The sequence below is a fragment of the Nyctereutes procyonoides genome, unplaced genomic scaffold, assembly GCF_905146905.1.
Source record: "Nyctereutes procyonoides isolate TBG_1078 unplaced genomic scaffold, NYPRO_anot_genome, whole genome shotgun sequence".
Lineage (NCBI taxonomy): Eukaryota > Metazoa > Chordata > Mammalia > Carnivora > Canidae > Nyctereutes > Nyctereutes procyonoides.
This window is the reverse complement of record NW_026575025.1, coordinates 1,521,065-1,542,504: the sequence shown is the minus strand read 5'-3', so window position 1 is coordinate 1,542,504 and position 21,440 is coordinate 1,521,065. Positions and strand designations below refer to the sequence as shown.

Genomic DNA, 21,440 nt, shown 5'->3' with positions numbered 1-21,440 from the left:
GAGCGCCCCCGCCTCCCGCCCCGCGGCGCGCCGCCACCCCCGCAGGTGGCGAGGGCTGCGAGGCTGCGGGCAGTTCCCGGTGGCCGAGGAATGATTAACCGTTCTAGCCGGCGCTCTCGGCCCCGCCGGCCGGAACGGGAAGACAAGGTGCTGGGCTCCCGCCTCCGTCGAGGGCGGGCTCGCGCTAAGCCCCACCTGGAGGACCCCCGCCCCAGCTTAAGGCCCCCACGTTCCAGAGCCGAGCCACGCGGGCGGACCTTCACCCACCGAGCTCCCCACTCAGGGCCTCTCTCCAGATGCTCTCTGCAGCCCGGCAAGGGTGGAGGACCAGAAAAGATGCACACAGGCCTCACAGGGCTTTTTTTTTTCCTCCAAGTTTAATACACACTAGAACAAGCCACAATAGAGTGCTGCTAGCCCAAGACTACACTCACCCCAAGACCACCCCACTGAGACCAGGAACTGGGTCCACAGCTTCTGGGGAGACCCACCCATTCCTGGAGAGGCCCAGGTTCCCCTGAGCCCTTCTGTCACCTTCTGACCTCATCTTCCCCTCAGCCTAGACTCAGTAGATGCAGGCGGCTCCCCTCCCTGGGTCCCAGGACTTCCTCCCTCCTCAGTGGTCAGAGGGGCAGCAGGGGCACCATGGTCCAGGGCCCTTGGGTCCGGCTGTGCAAAAGAAGCTGGGCTCTGATGCAGGGTGGAGAAACACTGCAGGGGGGCTGTCAGGGGAGGTCAGGCCCCCACACACTCCACGTAATTGGCAGGGTACAGACCAATGCGGCCACTCTGCAACTGGCCCTGGCACCAGCCCTGCTCATCCTCCTCGCTCATCTTCAGCAGCTCCTCCCCTGGGGGAAGAGGGAGGGATTAGTCACTGCCAGTTGCCCTGGCCCAGCCCGAGACCGAGGGGGGGCGGGTTGTAGGAAAACCAGGGAGGAGAAGAGACATGCCTCAGGCAAAGAGAAGTCAAAGTCAGCAAGTCACCCCCCCCACCCTGAATGCATTAAGCAGGCCCCCACCACCGGTGACTTTGAGAGGGAGGTGAGGGCTCAGAGCAGACACTCCGGGGCTGAACCCAGAGCATCCTTAAGAATCTGACAACTGGCCCTTGGGAAGTAGGCAGCAGGCTTCCCTTTTGCACACCCTTGCTCCGGTTGTAAAGGAGGGGAGAGTGTGGCTGAAGCCTGGGAAGGAACAGGAGAGGGCTCCCCGGGTGGGTACCCCAGGGTAGGTACCTGCTCGGAAGCTCAGCTCGTCAGCTTCCTGGCCGGCGTAGTCGTAGAGCGCCCGTACCCGCACCCCCATGGCAGCCTTCCGAGGATTCTCCTCATCTGACCACTCCTCATCCTGCCCACCGCTAGACGGGGGAGACAGAAAGCGGCCTGCTCAGGGCATGAGGACCACCTCGAGCAGGAGAGCCCGGGACCCAGGCCCAAGGGCTCGCCCTCCAGAAGAAGCCTGGGAGAGGCGGGTGGAGAAAGTGCTGAAAGATCCCAGTCTGACCTCTGCCACACATGCCCGTGAGCTGGGCACGTTTCCCGCCACACAGGGCTGACGTGAGCAGTAGGTGAGCGCGAATGCGGGAACCACCGCAAACACTGGCATCATTACAAGCACTAAGTAGGTTCCTAAGGTTCCTGGCACCAATTTTCAACCCACTTCAGGTGTGAGGGGAATGAAGGGAGGGAGACAGAGGGAAAGAGGGCAGGGCAGAGGACGAGCTATTTCCTTCCCACAGCCAGGTTTCTGGCTCTCACCCTGGGGACCCCGGGGACTGGGGTGTGGGTGCAGCGCCATCTCTTGTGGGCACGATGCTGGTCAGAGTAACCTCATCAGAGCTCCGGCCACCCTTCTCCTTCCTGCTAATTGTCCTCTGTGTATCCAAGGACCACTCCTGTGGGGACAGTGCTTAGCGTCAGGCTGGGCTACAGGCTGTGGTGGCAGCCAGAGCCATTCAGACCTTCACCTACTTCATCGCAAGCCCTAGCCTCCCTCCTGAGGTCCAGGCTGAGCCCACCACACCTCCCAGCCCCCCAGCCAGCCTGGAACACGGACCTCGAACTGCGGCCAGTTCATGGCCATGCCTGGCCCGTGGGTGCTGCGCCACCAGTGCAGATCTTCTTCATCACTGGCTGCCTCGATGCCCTGATGCAAGTCTCGGTGGAGTTCATGGAACCTGTGGCCCCAGGCACAGCCTCAGCCTGGGGAGCCCTGGGCCGCCCCCCAGGACCTCCCCTCACCAAATTCATTCCACCTGGCCCAAGCCTGGGAGAGATGGAGCAGACCCAGCGTTAGCCCAGACCTCCACGCCCACCTCGCAGGCCATACCTCTCACTGCTGGAGAGGTCGAGGTGCTGGTGCAGGGTAAGCAGCATTTCTTTAAAGAACAGCAGCCGCTGGCGCTCCGCGGCCTGGCAGGTCTCAAAGGCCTGCTCCATGTCCTCCATGTAGCGCGGGGTATAGCGATGCAGCTCTGCCAGCGTCTGCTCATAGTGGCTTTTCATCTAGGTGGGAGTGGAGGGGCCTGGTGAGCACAAGACCATCTTCCACTCGGGACTCCACAAGTATTCACTGAGTGAGACCCCGGGCCAGACACTAGCAGCAACCAGGCTGCAGACCCAGCTCCTGCCCTCCAATACCCCAGCATCCAAACAGGGCAGGCGATGCTTGGGGACAGCAGCTTTAAGAGTCTGGTGAGTGGGGATCCCTGGGTGGCTCAGCGGTTTAGCGCCTGCCTTTGGCCCAGGGCGCGATACTGGAGTCCAGGGATCGAGACCCACATCAGGCTCCCAGCATGGAGCCTGCTTCTCCCTCTGCCTGTGTCTCTGCCTCTCTCTCTCTCTCTCTCTCTCTTTCTACGTCTATCATGAATAAATAAATATAATCTAAAAAAAAAGAGTATGGTGAGTGAAGGTAGAGATTGAGGTAAGGTCGACCCCCCCCCGGGGTGGGGGGTAGAGAGAAATCAAAAAAGGCTTCATGGAGGAGGTAGAAACTGAGCAGCAGAGCAGCACCGGGGTGGCTCAGTTGGTTAAGCATCTGCCTCGGACTCAGGTCATGATCTCAGGGTCCTGGATGGAGCCTCGTCCAGCTCCTCTGCTCCGCGGGGAGCCTGCTTCTCCCCCTCCCTCTGCCTGCCACCCCCCCTGCTTGTGCTCTCTTGCTCTCTCTCAAATAAATAAATAAAGTCTTAAAAAAGAAACTGAGCAGCAGATGAGCAGAGCTGGAGGAGAGGGCGCTCGCTCCAGCAGAGCCAGCAACGCCACAGCTTGCCCCAGGGGGGACACAGCGGAAGGAAGGGAGCTGGAAGGTGTCCTCAGCCGCTAAGATCAGCTAAGATCCTCCCAATGCCTGAAACTGAACTGCTTTCCCTGGGTACAGGCTCCTCTTTTATTTTATTATTATTATTTTTTTATTTACGATAGGCACACAGTGAGAGAGAGAGAGAGGCAGAGACACAGGCAGAGGGAGAAGCAGGCTCCATGCACCGGGAGCCCGATGTAGGATTCGATCCCGGGTCCCCAGGATCCTGCCCTGGGCCAAAGGCAGGCGCGAAACCGCTGGCCCACCCAGGGATCCCCAGTCTCCTCTTTTAAATGATGATCTGGAAAGTGGGTGGCCCATGAGGACTGGGCCGCCTGGGCCCTGGGGCGGGGGGGGGGGGGGGGCACGCCCACCCACCCGCCCGCTCTCGCTCCGTACCTTCTCGGCCTCCCTGGAGCAGCGCTCCACCCGCTCCTGCAGCTTGCGCAGCTGCTCCTGCGACACGGCGCTGTCGGCCTTTGCATGGCTCTCCCGGGTCTGGGCCGTCTTCTCCTCCTTCCGTGCCGCGTGGTAGCTCTTCTTGGAAGCCTCAACCTGGCACACGTGGGGACAAATGTGGACCCCGCACGCCGAGCCCCGGGCCCCCCCAAACCCACTCCAGCCCCAGGGCCAGTTCAGGAAGGGGCCCATGCCTGGTCCCTCCCAAACTCACCTCCTTCAGCCTCTTCAGCCAGGGCTTCTGGGCCTTTCGGAAGCCGTCCTCGGCAGCCCGGCTCTCACGGAAGCCGCCCAGCACGGGCCGGTGGAAGGCGCCCCGCTGCCACGAGCGCACCCGCTCGCTGTCCTGCCCCTGCAGCTTCTCCCGTACCTCTAGGTGCAGCGCACTCAGCCTCTCAGCCGCCGTGAAGAAGGCGTGCCAGGCCTTCTCCAGGGTGCCGTACTGGGGGCCTGCGGGGAGGCATGGGCTTGGGCCGGGCCCGGGATGCCACCAGAAACGAGCCCACCCACCCCCTCTCACTAGGTGCTGCTCTGGGTGCCGGGCATGGAGGGGGTGGTTATGAAGACAAACCACAAAGAGGTCTGCTGCTACTTATAGATATATGAGATCTCACCGAATCCTCATCCCCCACCATGAAACCAATGTCACAATCAATAACAGGCGGAAAACAGTGACCCAGAAAAGTGAAGTGCCCAAAGCAAAAGAGCTACAAGTGGAGCTGAGATTCAACCCAAATCTGTGGCATCAACCACCACACTCTTTATCACCTTAGAGGGAAGAACAAACATCCACCCTCAAGGAAGGCAGCTTGTTAGGATGGAAAGATCCCAAGCTCCTGAGTCAGAAGGCTGGGTTCAAGCTTCAGCTCTTCCTAGCCGTGTAACTTCAAGAAAGTCACTTAGCTTCTCTGAACTTCTGGATTCTCCTCTATAAAATGGGTGGAACAGGACTATCTCCAACATAGGGCTGCTACAAATATCCAAATAACTCATGACCATACTCTGGAAACTCTAAACAGCACAACTGTCAAGAAGAACCAGGGAAGCTCTTCACTCTTCAAGGGGAAGGCATACATGGAATCATGGAACTTTCCATAAGAGATGCAAAAAAGGAGCTGCCTTGCCTGATCTCACCCACAGTGGCCCTCTGCTCCTGGCTAGGCCCGGGCGCTGGCTCACCCTTTTCCACGGTGCCTCTCCACTTGCGGGCCCAATCGGCCAGCTGCTGGGCATAGGCTTTCTCGATGCGGGCCCGTTCCTGGAAGCAGCTGACCAGGTCCCCACATAGCCGATGCCCGTCCTCCACCCGCTGCACAGTCCGCCTATAGTTGCCAGCCTGGGGTGGACAGGAGGAAGGTGGGGTCGCTGGGGAGAAGCCCCCTCCCGGGCTGTGTCTGACAGTGAGGCACCTCCCTCAACAGGTGGCTGGGCCCAGAGGGGGGTGGGCATTTCACTGCCACCCCCCAAACCTAGGACCCAGCTGCTTACCTCCCAGAAACTGCCCTCTAGGGCCTCCCCTCCAGCGTCTTCCTCTGGAGCCATGGTGTCCCCGCAGCACGGAATGGTGGCGGATTGGGGCTGTGGAGGGCAGAAGGGTAAGCAGGGAAGTTGGACATACTGTTTTGGGGGGAGAAGATCCTCTCCTTTCCCTGGACTTCATCCCCACTGCTATCCCCACCATCCAAGGAACTGTCAGGGCTAGGACTTCACAGAGAGGGGCATCTGGCAGGTTCCCAGGACAGACTGGGATAGGGGAAAGGAGGGCCACTTCAAAGCTTCTCCTTGTGCCCTGAGTCTGCCCACCTGCCCCAGCCCCAGCCTCACCTACCTGGGACCTAGAGATCACTGCAGAGACCTGGATGTCCTACTCTCAAAGCTGCCACCGTGATTCTACCTCGAAGCTGACAAAAGCAAAGTGCGGGGGGGGGGGGTGAGTGCAGGGACCTAGAGCGTCCAGGGCGGTGCCCGGCTCCCCCGATATAGCAACTGCTGTCAGAAGCGCCAGATTCCAGCCAGGAGAATGCCAGGCGGGTCACACGATCCAGCTGGGGATTAGGTGGCGGGCGGGGGTGGCTGGTGGGCAGAGGGCCCCACTGCCCCCCCCCACTACAGATGAGACGGGAGGGTACCTGCCCACGCCGGGCCCTGATGCCTTTCCTTGAACAACATGGCAACCCTTTACCAGACCAGGCCGAGGCAGAGGGTGCCCGGCCACACTCCAGTGACTCCCTTTGCAGGCAAGAGAAGACTGGGAGCAGGAGGACCAAGTCCGATCTTGGCCAAGAAGCTTGAACAAGTACATTTTACTGTCCTCTCCTAAGGAAGCCTCGGCTCCCTGGTAAGTGGAAACTCTGCCTCCAGGTCTTCTGTGCCAGGGCTGGTTTAAGACTCAAAGCAGGCAATGAGCAAGAAATGTGAGGGGCCCGACAGTCATCAGGGACATCCATCCTGTCCCACAGCAAGCACTGAGGCCCACACGCCTCCATGGGTCATGAGTAACTGAGCCCCACCCTCAAAAAGCGCAGAGTCTGGGGCAGCACCGGGGAGTCAGACAGGCAACCAGCCAATTGTAAGAGCATGCTCCAGAATTGTAGACGAGGGCAAGGAGATTCCAACCCCAGAGCCACCACCCCAGAAGCTAGAGGACACAGTGGCACGCAGCCACTCCCCTCCTGCTTCTTGGCAGCAGCTTAGCTGTCCCTAGCACTGACTCAAGCCCCTAGAAGGAAACCGCTTCCTCCCCTGAGTAAGCCCAAGGGACACCGCCAGGCCCATGAGGACAGAGTTTGTGCCCGCTGCCTCCAAAGCAGCGCTCAATCACACTGCTCCCTTCCAAACTGACAAACCACCATCCATCCTTCAAAACTCAAACTGAGGCATCGTCTCTAGTCTCCCTGACCCCACTCCCCCATCCCCATTTGCGCAGCCACTGTGACCCCTCAGTCAGGTTATATGTTATGTATCCCATCAAAGAGAATCTGTCCCCAGTCATTGGCAGAGGGGTCCATTTGGGTTTCTTCGGGCACTGGAGTTAATATTTGAATACAGAAACAAATGTCATGCACCTCAGGGCCTGGAAACCTGCTGGCTGTACCAGCTGGGAGAAAGCTTGGCCCCAGTGGGATCCAGCCCTAAACTAACAGGAGGGAGAGCTGAGGCCTGCAGCAGAGGGGCCTGGGACCAGAGCAGCTGGCCCACCTCGGCCCTCGGCACTTCACCTTGCTTCCTCTTGCGTCTGCCCCATTTACCCAGAAAGGACTTGCCAACCAGATGGTGAGAAACAGAGCTGCAGCTGTAAATCACAGGGCCTTCGGAGCTGCCCCAGTCAGGCAGCCAGGGGCCTGGGCCCCCTGCCTGCTCCAGCCTCCGGCTCCCTCCCGGGAGAGCTGCCCCCCACCCGTTCCCTCTCTCTGGCCCCAGAACAGAGCGAGCTGTGTGTGCAGGGCTGGCACTGCTCCCTCCGGCCTCCCAGAGCAAACACAAGCCCGAGTCCCAGGCACAGCCAGGCCCCACAGCTATGGGGGTGGGCCCTGCATGCCATGGCCCCTGTTGGGGTCCCCAGAACTCGCTTTGCCACAGGCAAGAGCTCAGAAGGCAAATGAGTGCTTCCCAGCCCAGGTGGCCAGCACCTACTGGGCCTGCAGAAGTCTGCTGGGGTTTTGGCAGGGGCTCCTCACAGCCAGCCCGGGCCAAGGTAGGAAGAACCCCCTCTCCTGCCTAAGGTAGGTAGGTACCCAGGGCGGCCACGGGCGGTGGGGACCAGCCCCCACCTTCCCAGAAGCCGGGAGCATGCCCCTGGGAGGGAGCACTGCCAGGCTGCCCTGCCCGTCCTCCTGAGTCACAGGCTGCGCCCAAAGGGCTTCTGCCAGCGGCCCCTCCCGGCCTCCCCGGCCCCGAGGTGTGGAGGCACAGATGTGGGCGGCCCCCTGGCCCGGAGAGGGGTGCCTAGGCTGGAGCGGCTGGAACCCGGCTGGAACCAGCAGCCAGAGCCGCCGAGGGTGGGGGAAGGGGTGGCGCAGGGAAAGGGGAGGAGGCAGGGCCAGGGAGGGGCATAACAAAGGGGCACTTTTGGAAACCCGACCGGCTGCCTGAAGTGCCTGCTCCCTGATGACGCACTCCAAACCCGGAGCCTCCACGCCGGACCTCGGAGCCCGGGGGCTGCCCGTCTCTGGCCTCAGCCGTAGGGACGGCGCCCACCCACCGGGCCCCCTCGCCGGCCCGGAGCTGCACAACTCGGAGCCGGTGGAGCCCACGCGGAGCGGCCGGGCCAGGCCTGGCCATGGAGGCTCTAGGACTTTCTTGGCTAAACTTGTTGAACTTGGTCTCGGCGGGGGTGGGGCCGGCCGATCGCCGCCCAGGGGAGGGGGCGCACCCTGTCTGGGCCAGCCCGGCCGCGAACTCCAGAAGGTGACTGGGGGCAGCCGCCCGGGAACTAGGAGTCTCTGCAGAGAGCGAGGGGTCCGGGCAGCGGGGCCCCTTTGGGGGCTCCAGGGCGTCTGGGGGCCTTTGAGGAGCCCCCGGAGGCGGCACGGCCCTCCAGCCCCGACGCCCCCCGTCCTCGGCCGGCCTGGGAAGCTGCGGGGAGCGCGGCGTCGACTGGGCGGCACTCTTCCCGTCCTAGCGCGGAGTGGGGTAGCCGGGGGCTCCCGGGGCGGGAGTCGGTCCCTTTGCAAACTTCAGGCGCGGGAGGAGGGCGGGCTCGCCTCGCGGCTCCCGCCGCCGCCTCCCCGCGGCTCCCGCCCAGGCAGCACTCACCGCGTCCTTCCCGGGCGTCTCGGCGGGTAGGGGTCCGGCCACGCTCCGGCCGGAGTCCTGCCGCTCCCGGGCCGGGGCCGCCGCCTCCCGGAGCGCGCCTGGCCCTCCCCCGGGAAGCCCGGCCCCCGGCCCCGCCCTCTCCTCGCCGCTGCGCCCCAACCCCACCCGCCAGAGGCTGGGGCGCCGGGGCTGCGGGCATCGCGGCGACCGGCGGCTCCCGGAGCGCCGGCCGTGGGGTATCGGCTCCAGCAGGAGAAGCGCCAGGGCCGGCCCCCCAGGTGGCGCCGCGGGGGTGAAGGGAGTCAGATTTCGGCTTTGCCCCTCCCGGCCTTTGCAGAGCCTGGGCGACCCGTGGAAGCGGGAAGGGACCGGGCCTCCCCGCGCACCCGTGGACGGAGGCCTGGGGGCTACGCTGCGTTGCATTTTTTTTTTTTTTTTTTTTTTTTGCTGAGCGTAGCTTTCTTATAAATTAGCTCCGGCGAGGCTCACAAACCACCTCCTTTTAAGCATTAGGATTCCCATTGTACAGATGCCGAAACTGAGGCTCAGAGACCTTCAGCCGCTTGCAAAGGATCTGTAGTCGGGCACGACCCGGATTCCAAAGCCCGTGCCCTTTCCATGCACAGCCCTGCGCGCCGATCTGGAGGCGCATTCGGAGCACCGGGTGGGAGACGCGGTGGGGTGGGGCAAAGGGCACGAGCTCCTCCCCTCCGTGCTCTTATTCCCAGATTTTGTACCACGAACCTTTCTTTCTTAAATCTCTTCGCCCCTCCACCCACTGTGTCAGTCACCAGCTTTGGTAGATTTTTCCAGGTCGCCACGCTGCCACCCCACCCTTAAGAAGTCCCTTCTGCCCCACCCCCTGTGCCCCCACCCCGGGATTTTTCGCAGCCTGCCTGTCTGTTATTTATATCCACTGGAGCGGCCCAAGAATGTTCCCAAGCTGACCTAATCGCCACCTGCTTGGCTTCTCCGTCCCTCCCGATCCCTCCTGGGCCGGGGGACCCGGCGGCCGAGCCCTCCTCCGGGCGGGGGCGAGGGGGCGTGGGTTGGCAGGTCCGACGCCGCCCGGGCGCTGCGAGTCCCGAGCGCGCCAGTTCGCTGGGGACCGGGGAGCCCCCGTGTGCTCGGAGGAGCGCGCCCCCAGGGGGCCGGCGCTGGCGCTGGGGGAAGCGGGAGGCCAGGCTGTTCCCTCCCCAGCACGTAGTCTCCGTCCTCGCTCCCCGCCCACCACCGCTCCCGGAGGAGCCCGAGTGCGTGCGCGCCGACTTCTACGCTGCAGCTTTAAAAATAGCGTGAACGTATGTTTCTGACTCCGAGACGCATCGCTGGGTGCTGCGTTGTTTATGCCGAGAAATCCGCTCATGAAATGCAAAAGGGCCCTGAAGAGAATGGACGAGAGTAATTTCAGGGGGTAGAATTCGCTGCCGAGGACGGAGTTGCTCTCCCGTCCTCGTGGGTGCGTGTGCGTGTGTGAAGTCGTGTGCATCCAGGACGCCGCGCGTTTGGCAAATCCTGAGTAGTGGATCCTGGCCTTGGCGCTCGCAGGGTGTGCACCCGGCAGGATATGACTTCTGAAACCAGTTTCAACACCCAGTCTCTGTCGGGGCATGAAAAAGTCACTTTTCTCCATATTTCTAACTCAATGAAACATGACAGCCGACCCGGCTGACCTTCCAAATAGACCACGTGCCCCAGCTAATTAATGACTGTAAAAGCTGTAAGTGAGAGGAGCTGGGGTAATATATAATGACAGCTATACTGTTCTGTATTATTTTAAATCAGTTAACATCCCACCTAGTGCCTGGGGGCCTTTAGGCACCAGACAGAAAGTGTGAAAACACAAGAATGAAATTAATTGCAGGAACCGCCTATTAAAACCCCATTAAAAATAAAGGCTGCAAGCCAGACTGGCATCTGGGAAAGCCAGGCCAGAGAGATTCAAAAAACAGGGCTCTTCCTCAGATCACAAGGAGAAGGGGATATGGAGTGGAAAGCATCTGGCTTCCCTTAGATTCCAATCTGGAGAAAGCAGAAATATTGCAGCTGATTTTAATTGCCCCTAAGGTACTGTAGGGGGAAAAAATAAACCAAAACCCAGAGAGCATGCTGAGCTGCTTCAAAGGTGAAAGGAGACAGAGCTGCCTTTGGAAAGCCAACCCCCTGCTGGTGCTGTCCCCGGGGCTCAGATTTCTATGCTCTGTGGCCAGAGAGCCCCTGCATACTTGAGGGAAGCTCGACCTTGGCTCTATCAGCGCAATAACCGAACTTGAACAGAGTTCAAGATGAGATACCCGAGGTCAGAGGGCTGGATAGACAGCAACCTAGAGAGGCAGCCTGGCTCAGGGCAGTAGGTGGCAGATTGGTCCAAAGCCCAAGCTCACGACACACAGACTCACTCACCTTGAGTTTCTGGAATGTCCTAACCACTGTACCTTTATTTGTTTATTTATTCATTCAGTCATCCAGTTGAGAAATCATTTGAATTTTTGTTCTATGCTAAACCCTATGCTAAGTACTGAGAATACAAGATAAATAATGCACAGTCTTAAGTGTAGGATAATGATACAGTGTGGATAAGAAGTACTTTGGGGAAACAGAGCCAGAAGGGACCACCTTTCACCAGGTGATGACACTCGGTTGATCTAAATGAGCTGGAATTAGTCATGTGAGGAGGCATTGGAGGCAGGAGCACCAGGGTGTGCCAAGCCTCCGAGGTGTTAGCCTAGGACTTGGTGATCCAGCCATTTCACTTTTTGGAATTGACCCTAGACAAACATGTGTAGAAGTGCAGAAAAAGGTACAAGGATGTTTGCATGTAGTATTGTTTGCCGTAAGAGAAAGCTGCAAACCAATGTCCACCAGGAGACTGCTGGCTGGCAGGTCACCAAGGTGCATAGGCCATACAGTGCCTAGAGGTCCCAGCCCAGGGATTCCATCCAGGGACAGGGTGGTGGGGCCCAGGCCCTGCCACTCAGAGTGGCCCACTGGCCATGTTGGCCATTTAAAAATTCCTGTATAAGGATTCCTGGGTGGCTCCGTCAGTTAAGTAAGCATCTGCCTTCGGCTCAGGTCATGATCTCAGGGCCCTGAGATCAAGCCCTACAACAACTACAACAGGCTCCCCACTCAGCGGGGAGTCTGCTTCTCCCCCTGCCCCTCCCCCTGCTTGTGTACTTGCTCTCTCTCAAATAAATACATAAAATCTTTAAATAAAAATAAATAAATAGGGATCCCTGGGTGGCTCAGCAGTTTAGAGCCTGCCTTCGGCCCAGGACGTGATCCTGGAGACCCGGGATCAAGTCCCACATCGGGCTCCCTGCATGGAGCCTGCTTCTCTGTGTCTCTGCCTCTCTCTCTCTCTCATGAATAAATAAATAAAATCTTTAATAAATAAATAAATAAATAATCAATCCTATATATACACCAGAGATTTGGAAATAACAATAACCACCAATGTGCAGGAGAGGAAAAAATAAATGATTGAATAACCTAGAGTTCATTCATAGAGTTAGCTATGGCTAACTCTGCAGCAACTAAAGTACAAGGTAGATAAAGATGTTTTGTTTTGTTTTTTAAAGATCTCTTTGTTTGAGAGAGAGAGAGTGCAGGGGGGAAAGGCAGAGAGAGAAAGAAAAGCAGATTCTGTGGAATGTAGAGCCCAATGCAGGGCTTGATCTCACGATCCTTTGATAATGATCTGACCCGAAACCAAGAGTGGGACACTTATCCGACTGTGCCACCCAGGCCCCCCCGACCTGTGTTCTTATATGAAGAGCTCTAAGACACTGTTGAATGAAAAAAACAAAAGGCAGAACATACAAAATATTCAGAGGATATATACAAAACTCATTTTGGTGGCTATCTCTATGTAGAGGGCTGGAATTGGTAAAAGAGATTTTTGTCGTGTTAGAAAATTAGCAATGAAAGCGTACTTATGTGTAAATTGTATAATGAAGGAGTTTTTAGGAAATCATGAGTGGGTCTTATTGTCTGAAACAGAGCTGTCAAATAGAATTTTTGCAATGATGGAAATGATCTATAGCTGCACCACACTAGCCACCTGAAGCTATTTCATTTCACATTTGTAATTTAGGAACTGAATTTTTAAGTCAATTTAATTGTAATTAATTAAAAATTTGACAGGACATGTGGCTCGTGGCACCTGTATTGGACAGTTTTTTTTTTAATAATTTTTATTTTATTTAATTTATGATAGTCACACACACACACAGAGAGAGAGAGAGAGAGAGAGAGAGGCAGAGACATAGGCAGAGGGAGAAGCAGGCTCCATGCACCGGGAGCCCGACGTGGGATTCGATCCTGCGTCTCCAGGATCGCGCCCTGAGCCAAAGGCAGGCGCTAAACCGCTGCGCCACCCAGGGATCCCCAGTTTTTTTTTTTTTTTGTATTGGACAGTTCTAATGAAGATTTGCAAGGTGGGCTTTGTAGTTCAGACTTTATCTTAGAGGCAGTGGGACATGTGCATGGTAGAGGCTATCGATTTATCCAAAAAACTCTAGCAGGCAGCCCAGAGAGCAAGCAGGCTTTGTCTGTTTGGAAGGCTGCTGTGTTCCTCTTCATGGCCTCTGGACATTGCCCCAGCATTCCTGACGGGCAGCTGAGTAAAGTATTCTGCTCAACGGCTATTTTTTTTAAGATCTCAGGCAACCCCAGGTAGAGAAACTGGTCTGAGTTTTGAGAGGGGTTAACCTCAGTGGGGGAAGCAGATCTGGGCAGGACAAACAACAGATGGATAGCATTAGAGTACAAATGCATAGCAGGCTTCTGTGGGGCTTGTAGAGAAAGCTTCTCCAGGGTCAGGAATTTGCCCGGGGCGGATTCTTTGGAAGGTCCCACGAGCCGCCAGTGCACAGCCCAGGTATCCGCTCAGTTGGCAGAGGGTTCTGCTCAGGAAGGCTGCCCTGGTTCATTCAGGCCCTTCCCTGAAGTCTGCTGGGGCCCTCCTTATTGGCCAAAGAGGAGTTTTGGTGGAGGATCCATTTATTTCAAGGAACACCCTCTCTGCCAGACACGAGGCTAGGTGCTTAGTCCACAACACAAAGCAGACACTCTTTGACTTCGTTAAGACTTTTCCACTAAAACCAAATAAAGGTCTGCATACATATTTACAAATCATGGTAAGTGTCCTAAAGGAAAAATATTTAAGATAGAGTGCTAGGAGAGAAGAGGGAGAGCATAATTTCAACGAGGGGAGCATCAGAGAAGATTTCATTCAGGAGGTTTCAGCTTCTCTACCCCAAAATGGCCCAAAGACCCCCAAAGACAAACAGAAGTTAGCTAGGTAAAGAGGGAAGCCAGGAAGGGTTGGATGTCAGGAGAGGGCATTCTATACTAAAGGACTAATGTGTGCAAAGGCCCTGAAATGGGAACTTGACCTTCTGAGAAAGAAGGTAGAGTGGGTAGGGCGTGGTGAATGAGAGAGTGAGAGGTCGAGGGTGAGGTAAGAGGCGGGCAGCACCGGAACACTGCAGGCTTTGTTTTATTCTGAGTGCAGAATTTAAGCAGAAGAGTGACAGAGTGTCTTTCTGGATGTGGTGCGAGGAGTAGATTAGAACAGGGCACCAGCAAAGAGTAGGCTGGATCGCCCACAAGCGAAGAATGGTTTTCACATTTTTAAACAGTTGAAAGGAATCCAAAGAATATTTTTGTGATATGTGAAGGTTTTAAGGTCAAATTTCAGTATCCATAAAGTTTTACTGGCACACAGTCATGCTTACTCGTTTACATATTGTCTACGGCTGCTTCTGCGTTGCATTGACAGAGTTGACTGGTTGCGGTGGGACTGCATGCCCAGAAAAGCCTTAAATGTTTGCTATCAAGCCCTTTACACAAAAACTCTGTGGCTCTCTGAGGGAGACAAAAAGAAGGAGACCATTTAGGAGATGGCTTCAGTCATTCAGGTACCAGGGATAGGGGCTTGTTGTAGGGTGGTGGTTGTACAGCTGCCCGGTACAGGGATTGAAGAAGTGGCCATGGGAAGGAATCAAGAGAACTTGCTGATGGGTTAAATGTAGATGGGAAGGAAGAGGTACATTTCAAAAATCCCAACCTGTGATCTTGGATTGGATTCTGGACCAGAGTAGGACATGACTGGGGCACTTGGCCAAATTTGAATAAGATTTGTAGATTAGACATTAGTGTTACTAGTACTAAATTTCTCATCTTTTTTTTTTTTTTAAGTAAACTCTATGTGTACCGTGGAGCTTGAACTCATGACCCTGAGATCAAGAGTAGCATGTTCTACCAACTGAGCTAGCCAGGCGCCCCCAAATTTTCTCATCTTGATCATTGTATTTTTATCTGATGTCACATCCAGGAAATTAGGGAAAAGCATATGGAAATTCTTTGTAACCTTTTCGCAATTCTGTGCAAGTCTGAAGTTCTGTCAAAGTGAAAAGTTTAAACATAAAACAAAAACGATTCGCTGGTGTTTACCTTGAGTCTCAACTCAAAAGTGCCATTTACAGAGACAGTAGAAATGTGAAAGAGGCAGGAGGAGAGTGGAAAATCAAGACTTCTCTTTTGGATACAGTAGGTTGAAATGCTGAGATGTCCAAGGGGGTGTGTCAAGAAGGCAGGGCTAGGCATTATTTTGGACATCACCCAAGAGCTAAAGGAAGGTATCGGCACCATGTAACTCAACCTCAGACTGGGGGCTCTGTGAGGTGAGGCAGGCTAAGGTGGCAAACGGGGACCTGAGAGGACTAGGTGTGGAGTGTCCAAGGCATAGCAGGCATTGTGTTCAGCCCTTTGGCACCCAAGGCTTGCCACAGCCCTATCCAGTAGTCCTAATTCTTCCCAGTTTGCAAAGGAGGGAACAGAATCAGAAAGGTGCTAAGATTTGCTCTAAGACGGGGATGCCTGGGTGGCCCAGCGGTTTAGCGCCTGCCTTTGGCCTAGGGTGTGATCCTGGAGTCCCGAGATCGAGTCCCACATTGGGCTCCCTGCATGGAGCCTTCTGTCTCTGCCTCTGTCTCTGCCTCTCTCTCTCTCTCTCTCTCTGTGTGTGTCTGAATGAATAAATAAAATCTTTAAAAAAAAAGATTTGCTCTAAGACACAGCAAGGACATGGGAATGTGGGAGATGTCTGGCCCCAACATCAGGGAACGATTCTCCCACTGGGTGATACTGAGCACCCACAGCAGAGACTGGGTGTCTTAGTGTTCAAGGGCTAATAAGGTGGCTCAAAACAACAGAAATTTCTTCTCTCTATATATATATAGTTCTGGAGGCCAGAAATCCCAAATCAAAGTAAGGGCAGGGCCATGCTCCCTCCCCAGGTGCTGGGAGATAATCTTTCCTTGCCCTTCTAGTTTCTGGTGGCTGCTGATAATCAGGCAATCTTTGGCATAGAGGGCATAGAGTTTTATCACTCCAACCTCTGCCTCTATCCTCACACTGTCTTCTCTTTGTAGCTCTCTCTCTGTTTCTCATTCCCCCTCTGCCTCCCTCTTTTTATTTTTTGATTTTTTATTTCTTAAGTATAGCTGACACACGATGTCACATGAGTTTCAGGTGTACAACAGCACCAGGTGATTTCACAGCTCAACACATGATGCTATGGTTTGTTGTCGCTGCTGTCTTTAATCAAAGTATAGTTGGCATGTGATGTTATATTACCTCTGCCTCACTCTTTATAAAGATGCTTACCAGTGGAGGTAAGAACTACTGGGACAATCCAGGATGATCTCCTCTTCGTAAGACCCTTAACTACATCTACAGAGATCCTTTTTCTAGATAACACTCCCAGGTTCTGGGAATTAGGATATGGATGTATCTTTTCAGGGACCACGACTCAAGCCACCACAGCAGGCTAGAGGAGGCCACAGCTGTTAGCCTTGGAAATCTAGTAAAATATGACATGAACTTAAAAAAGCAGGCTGCCTTTCTGAGTTGTTCTTCATCCAGTTTTGCTAATGTGCCTCTTTGCAGAATGGATCAGCGGCCTCCATGCTGCCAACACAAATGTGGCTTGGTCTTCTAGGCAGCCTGTAATTATGACAAAACTCTCAGACTCCGGGGCCTGATGACACAGGGAAAGCCAAGCATGAAGAGGAATGTACAGTGTGTCTGAGAGGATGCACGCTGAAAATCTGAAGTGTTGGGGAGGGTGTGAGTGGATTTGTACCAAGATACCCTCCTCCAGGCTCTTGGCTTCACCAGTAAGAACCACAGCCACCCAGGCGGCCCACTGCCTACCTCTAGAGACAGTAACTTAGCTGCAGTTCCTTGGACCAGTTTTTTGTCACATGCTCCTGGAGTTTTGATGTCATAGTAGGGACGGGAGCCAAAGCAGGGCAGTGGAGACTGGAGTGGGAAGATGGGAATGCACGGGAATATAGATGTAGCTCCTCCGGTCCCGCTAGCATGTGATTCATCCACCCATAGGCAACTGGCTTGGCTCTAACACAGAGAGAATCATTTTTATTTCTGCTACTTGGGATTTTTACAGTCTTTGGAAGAGAGTGAGTGTGAGGCACCACCAGAATTCAAACCCCTGGTCTCTGAATCTCTGGTCCCTGCTCTTTCCACGATGGCTACCTGACTGGTGAGAACTCTTGAGAATGCCAAAGAGCTCCTTCACCACCTTTATCAGATCTTATCAGTATATAACATACTGCCAGGAGATTATATAACAACTTCTATTTGTAGAACACTTTACAGTTTGCAAAGCACTTTCAAATAGACTATTTCAGCACTCTCGCAGTTGCCCTGCAAATCTGGCTGCCTAGAGAATTTTCCTGGCATCCTGTACCTATGGTTTTCCATGGCAGGATATTGATTTAGAGTGTGGATGGTGCCTCATGCCCCACAGAGAAGACAGAAGGTGGGGTGGGGTTTTTTTGGTATTTACACAGCTGTCTGACACTTCCAAAGCTACCCTAAATTGTATTTTTGAAAATGGATGCTATTCACAAAGGATGGAAGCCATGCTTTCATTTAGCACTCTTACAGCATTTATTCATATTTGGGCATTGAAGTATGTATAGGAGATGCCAGGGAACAAGAACTCGATGCTATATTCAGTCTGTTTCCAATGCTTTAGGAGGAATTTAAACTCCAATTCCCTGCAAGCTCTGCAGAACCCTTGAGGCTGTCATTTGCAAACCATTTTTGCAGTAACTGTGTGTGGGAAGCCTGCATGCACCGTCCCCATGGATTATGGATTATTTTGTAGACTCAGCAGAGCTTTTGGATCCATAGATGGCTTGATCAGAATCAGAGTCATGTACTGGCCTGCACCAGAAAAATGATTCCTACTAGATGGAAATTTCCCACAGGGAGGCCAGAGTTGAAAGCAGTGAACGAAAAAAAAAAAAAAGGAGTCACCAGTTTCTGCTGCTTTAACAGAACAGCACATCACAAGATTCCAGGTTTTAATACTAGAAGGGATCTGAAAGACCACCTAGTACCTTCTCTTGACTTCACGATGATGAAACTTAAGAGAAGTGAAAGGAGGAACCCAAGCTATACCACCTAAATACAATGCCCTTCCTACTACGCTATACTTTTTGTTCCAGAAAACACGTAAGCCGCATATTGTTTTGCAGATCAGAGAAACTGGCATTTATTTAGGGTGATGCTCATGGTCTTGGTCTGCCCTGCTTCCAGTGTGAACGCGAGATCTTAATTTGCTATCACCAGCAGCTTTTGAATGAATTGCCTTGTGATGTCTTATGTCAAAGGTAGTGTCACAGATAAGACCACACATCTATAAACAAGGCTTCATAGTACAGCCTGTCTGAGGCATGAAACCAGAGCAATGCTGCCCCATTCACCTCATCATCAGATTAGCAGCATCACAAAATATGTATGGAATACTTCTGTCCACCCTGCATCTGTTGTTCCATCAGATGGGAATGGATGACAGTAAGTCCCTAGACAGTTGTTTGTGGTGAAACACAAGATAAGAAAGTCCCAAAGCACAACCTGAAACAAAACACTTTACCAGCATGTTCAAGGCAGGTTTCTACTACTCACGCATGGCTGGGTTTTTGTTTGTTTTTGTTTTGTTTTGTTTTGTTTTGTTTTAATTCACCATGGAAAACCTCCCCAATCCTAAAAACAGATTCTGGGAAATCCTGGCTTTAAGCAGGACATTTCCTCTGCTCATGAATCCCTCATGGCTAGTTACTGCCTCCCTGCCTTCCCATTTCCTACTCTCTGGGGAATATCCTCCCCCATCCCTCCCAGCTCTCAAATTCAGCTTAAGTGGGCCCCTTCCCTGGGAAAACTTCTCTGACACTGTTCCTTCTTCACTCCACGCAGAGTTGGCATCCCCTTTCTGTGCCCATCCCCAGCCCTGCTCGAATGCAATGCTTCCTCTCTCAATAAACTCATTACACCCAATTTTAGCTGTAGGATTACCTGTCTTTCCCACCCCAAAAAAGCACACTCCATGGGGGCAAAGAGCATTTTTCATTTCAGCATTGCCTTTCATTGGAATAATAGGAGCACAGTAGGTTTTGATGTCAATAGAAATAATGAAATTTGAATTCTGCCTGCCATTCAGCCTCCTCCTCCATCTGGCCTCTCTTACTTTGAACAGATCCTCAATATGACCAACTTTCTCCTCTTCAAGCTGCCTCCTACCCGACTCATAAATGTCAATGCCTCCAACTCAAACACCATCAAGGACACCCCTGTAGTTGAACTTGGGGTTTATTGCTCAATGCAAAGGGGAATGCCTATGGTGGAACATCATTGCAAGGTGTTAGGAAGGATTTTAGGACTTGGTTTGCCTTGGATGACTTGGATAAGGGTTCGGGAAAGTGGGGCATTGCTCTGAATTGGAGTTTGTCGGGAAGTGGGGGGTGATTCTATGATTGGGTATCAATAATCTTTTTTTTTTTTAATTTATGATAGTCACACACACAGAGAGAGAGAGAGAGGCAGAGACACAGGCAGAGGGAGAAGCAGGCTCCATGCACCGGGAGCCCGACGTGGGATTTGATCCTGGGTCTCTAGGATTGCGCCCTGGGCCAAAGGCAGGCGCCAAACCGCTGCGCCACCCAGGGATCCCGGGTATCAATAATCTTACCCACAAGGTGAGAGGAATGAAGCAAATGCAACGCTAAAGCTGTGATTGGCAAAGAAGCTGCTTTCATATTAGCCAAAGCAATATGGGGAAGTTTGGTTATTTTTGTGGTTTGGACAATGTTCTTATTTCTGCCTGTGTTCAGACATGAGTGATCATGTTTTTGTCTTGGTCTGTCATGGTCACAGAGTGGCCTTGTCCATTGTGGTTTTGTGCAATTGTTTATTTCAACAGAATACCAAGGTCTAACTGATATAGGCCAGTTCCCAGATGCCAGGGGCTGCGTCTCTCTTTCTCGTAACTCATACCCATGCCTAACTTTTACCAAGCTGTTCGCCTGCCCAGGATGCTATTCTCTCTCCTCCAGCCAAACTCCTCTTAAATTCAAATCAAACTCCACAAAATCCCATCTTCCCTGTGAGGCTTTCCTAAATATTTCTTTCTCCACTGAATTCTCTTTTCTTGAATGCATCTAAAAGCCTTGGCCAGCATACCAGTATTCAGTTGTCTTCCCCCTGGAATGGTTTGACATGTTTAACAGATAGTTTTCTTCTCTGCTCGGTAGGTTCTAAACCTTTCTAGGGGCAGGGTCATCCCTTACATTTCAGTATCCCCCTAAAACGGAGAAACTTGCTGAGGTGAAATTCCTGACTGGTTTGAGTAAAGGAGGTGAGTCGGCTTCTGTGACACAGCTCTGAAAACACTGCTACACAAGCCTCCGCCAGGAGAGAAACCACCTGCTTGCCTTGCCCTTCTCTAACACTCTGGCTTTGTCTTTCCATCTTCCCATGGAGAACCATGTTTGGGGGTGCCCGGGTGGCTCAGTAGGTTCAGCATCTGCCTTCGGCTCTGGTAATGATCCCAGGGCCCTAGGATGGAGCCTGCCATCAGGCTCCCTGTTCAGCGAGAGTCAGCTTCTCCGCCTCCCTCTGCCTCTCCCCTCACTTGTCCTCTTTCTCTCTCAAATAAATGGACTTTTTTTTCTTTTTCTTAAAGATTTTATTTATTTATTCATGAGAGACAGAGAGAGAGAGAGAGGCAGAGACATAGGCTAAGGGAGAAGCAGCGCCATGCAGAGAGCCCGATGTGGGACTCGATCTCTGGACTCAGGGATCACACCCTGAGCAGAAGGCAGACACGCTCAATCGCTGAGCCACCCAGGTCTCACAAATAAATGGACTGGAAAGAAAGAAAGAAAGAAAGAAACCATAGTTGAATTTTTATTTTAGATCATTCATTTCTTCCCAAGACTTATTCTTGTCAATGTCTCCTATCCCTACCTGTCCGGGAGTGCAGGACTCACCGTGAATGCATTGGTGTCTCCTCTCACCCTTCCATAGAGGCTGGGTCCGAGCGTGGCGGATAGAAGGAAAGTGCGCGCCCAGCAGTACTCCACTAATCGTAGCTCCTGTCTGGCTCGTCGCAGAAAATAGGATACATCCGAACTGTGTCCCCGGGGGGCCGGACAGAGAGTCACCTCTGAGGGTCAATGCCTCGGCCTCTTGCGTAAGTCAGGGCACAAGACTCTAAGCCTGGTTAGCCTGCACGTCCTCCAGCTCATCATTAGTCTCTAGGCCGACACTCGGCAGGTTTGGGAAACCTCAGTTAAAAGCCGCAAGTTTCAGCCACTCTGCACAGAGCAGCTGAGATTCGGCGGAGCCGGGGAAACAAGTAGCGCACACCTACAGCGAAGCTGGCGGGCGGGAAGAGTTTGATTTCCACCGCCGGGAGGTGGCTAGCTCCACAGAGCTGCCTATCCCCGGAACCAGCCAATCCTAAAGCCCGAGAGGGTGTGATCACCAATTAAAAGTCAGAGGAGGCGGAGCCTAAGCCTTGATTGGCACCTGGTCTGTGGACG

The 21,440-nt window shown here is 53.8% G+C and overlaps 1 protein-coding gene across 4 annotated transcripts; it reads right to left on the bottom strand.

Moving 5' to 3' along the window:
* Positions 1-252: 252 nt before the first annotated feature.
* Positions 253-21,006, bottom strand: PACSIN3 (protein kinase C and casein kinase substrate in neurons 3). Of its 4 annotated transcripts, none has more exons than XM_055309395.1 (11): positions 20,886-21,006; positions 5,594-5,666; positions 5,254-5,343; positions 4,945-5,101; positions 3,980-4,215; positions 3,706-3,861; positions 2,332-2,507; positions 2,059-2,179; positions 1,761-1,897; positions 1,239-1,360; positions 254-851 (listed from the first exon to the last, which is right to left on the bottom strand). In XM_055309395.1, exons 3-11 carry the CDS (start codon positions 5,305-5,307, stop codon positions 736-738), a joined length of 1,275 nt encoding a protein of 424 aa, XP_055165370.1. In that variant the 5' UTR covers positions 5,308-5,343; positions 5,594-5,666; positions 20,886-21,006; the 3' UTR covers positions 254-735. The 4 variants fall into 4 exon arrangements, with proteins under 4 accessions (XP_055165373.1, XP_055165371.1, XP_055165370.1 ...); XM_055309394.1 differs by lacking the exon at positions 20,886-21,006 and adding an exon at positions 8,521-8,671; XM_055309398.1 differs by lacking the exon at positions 5,594-5,666 and having other exon boundaries at positions 253-851.
* Between the last annotated feature and the right edge of the window lie 434 nt (positions 21,007-21,440).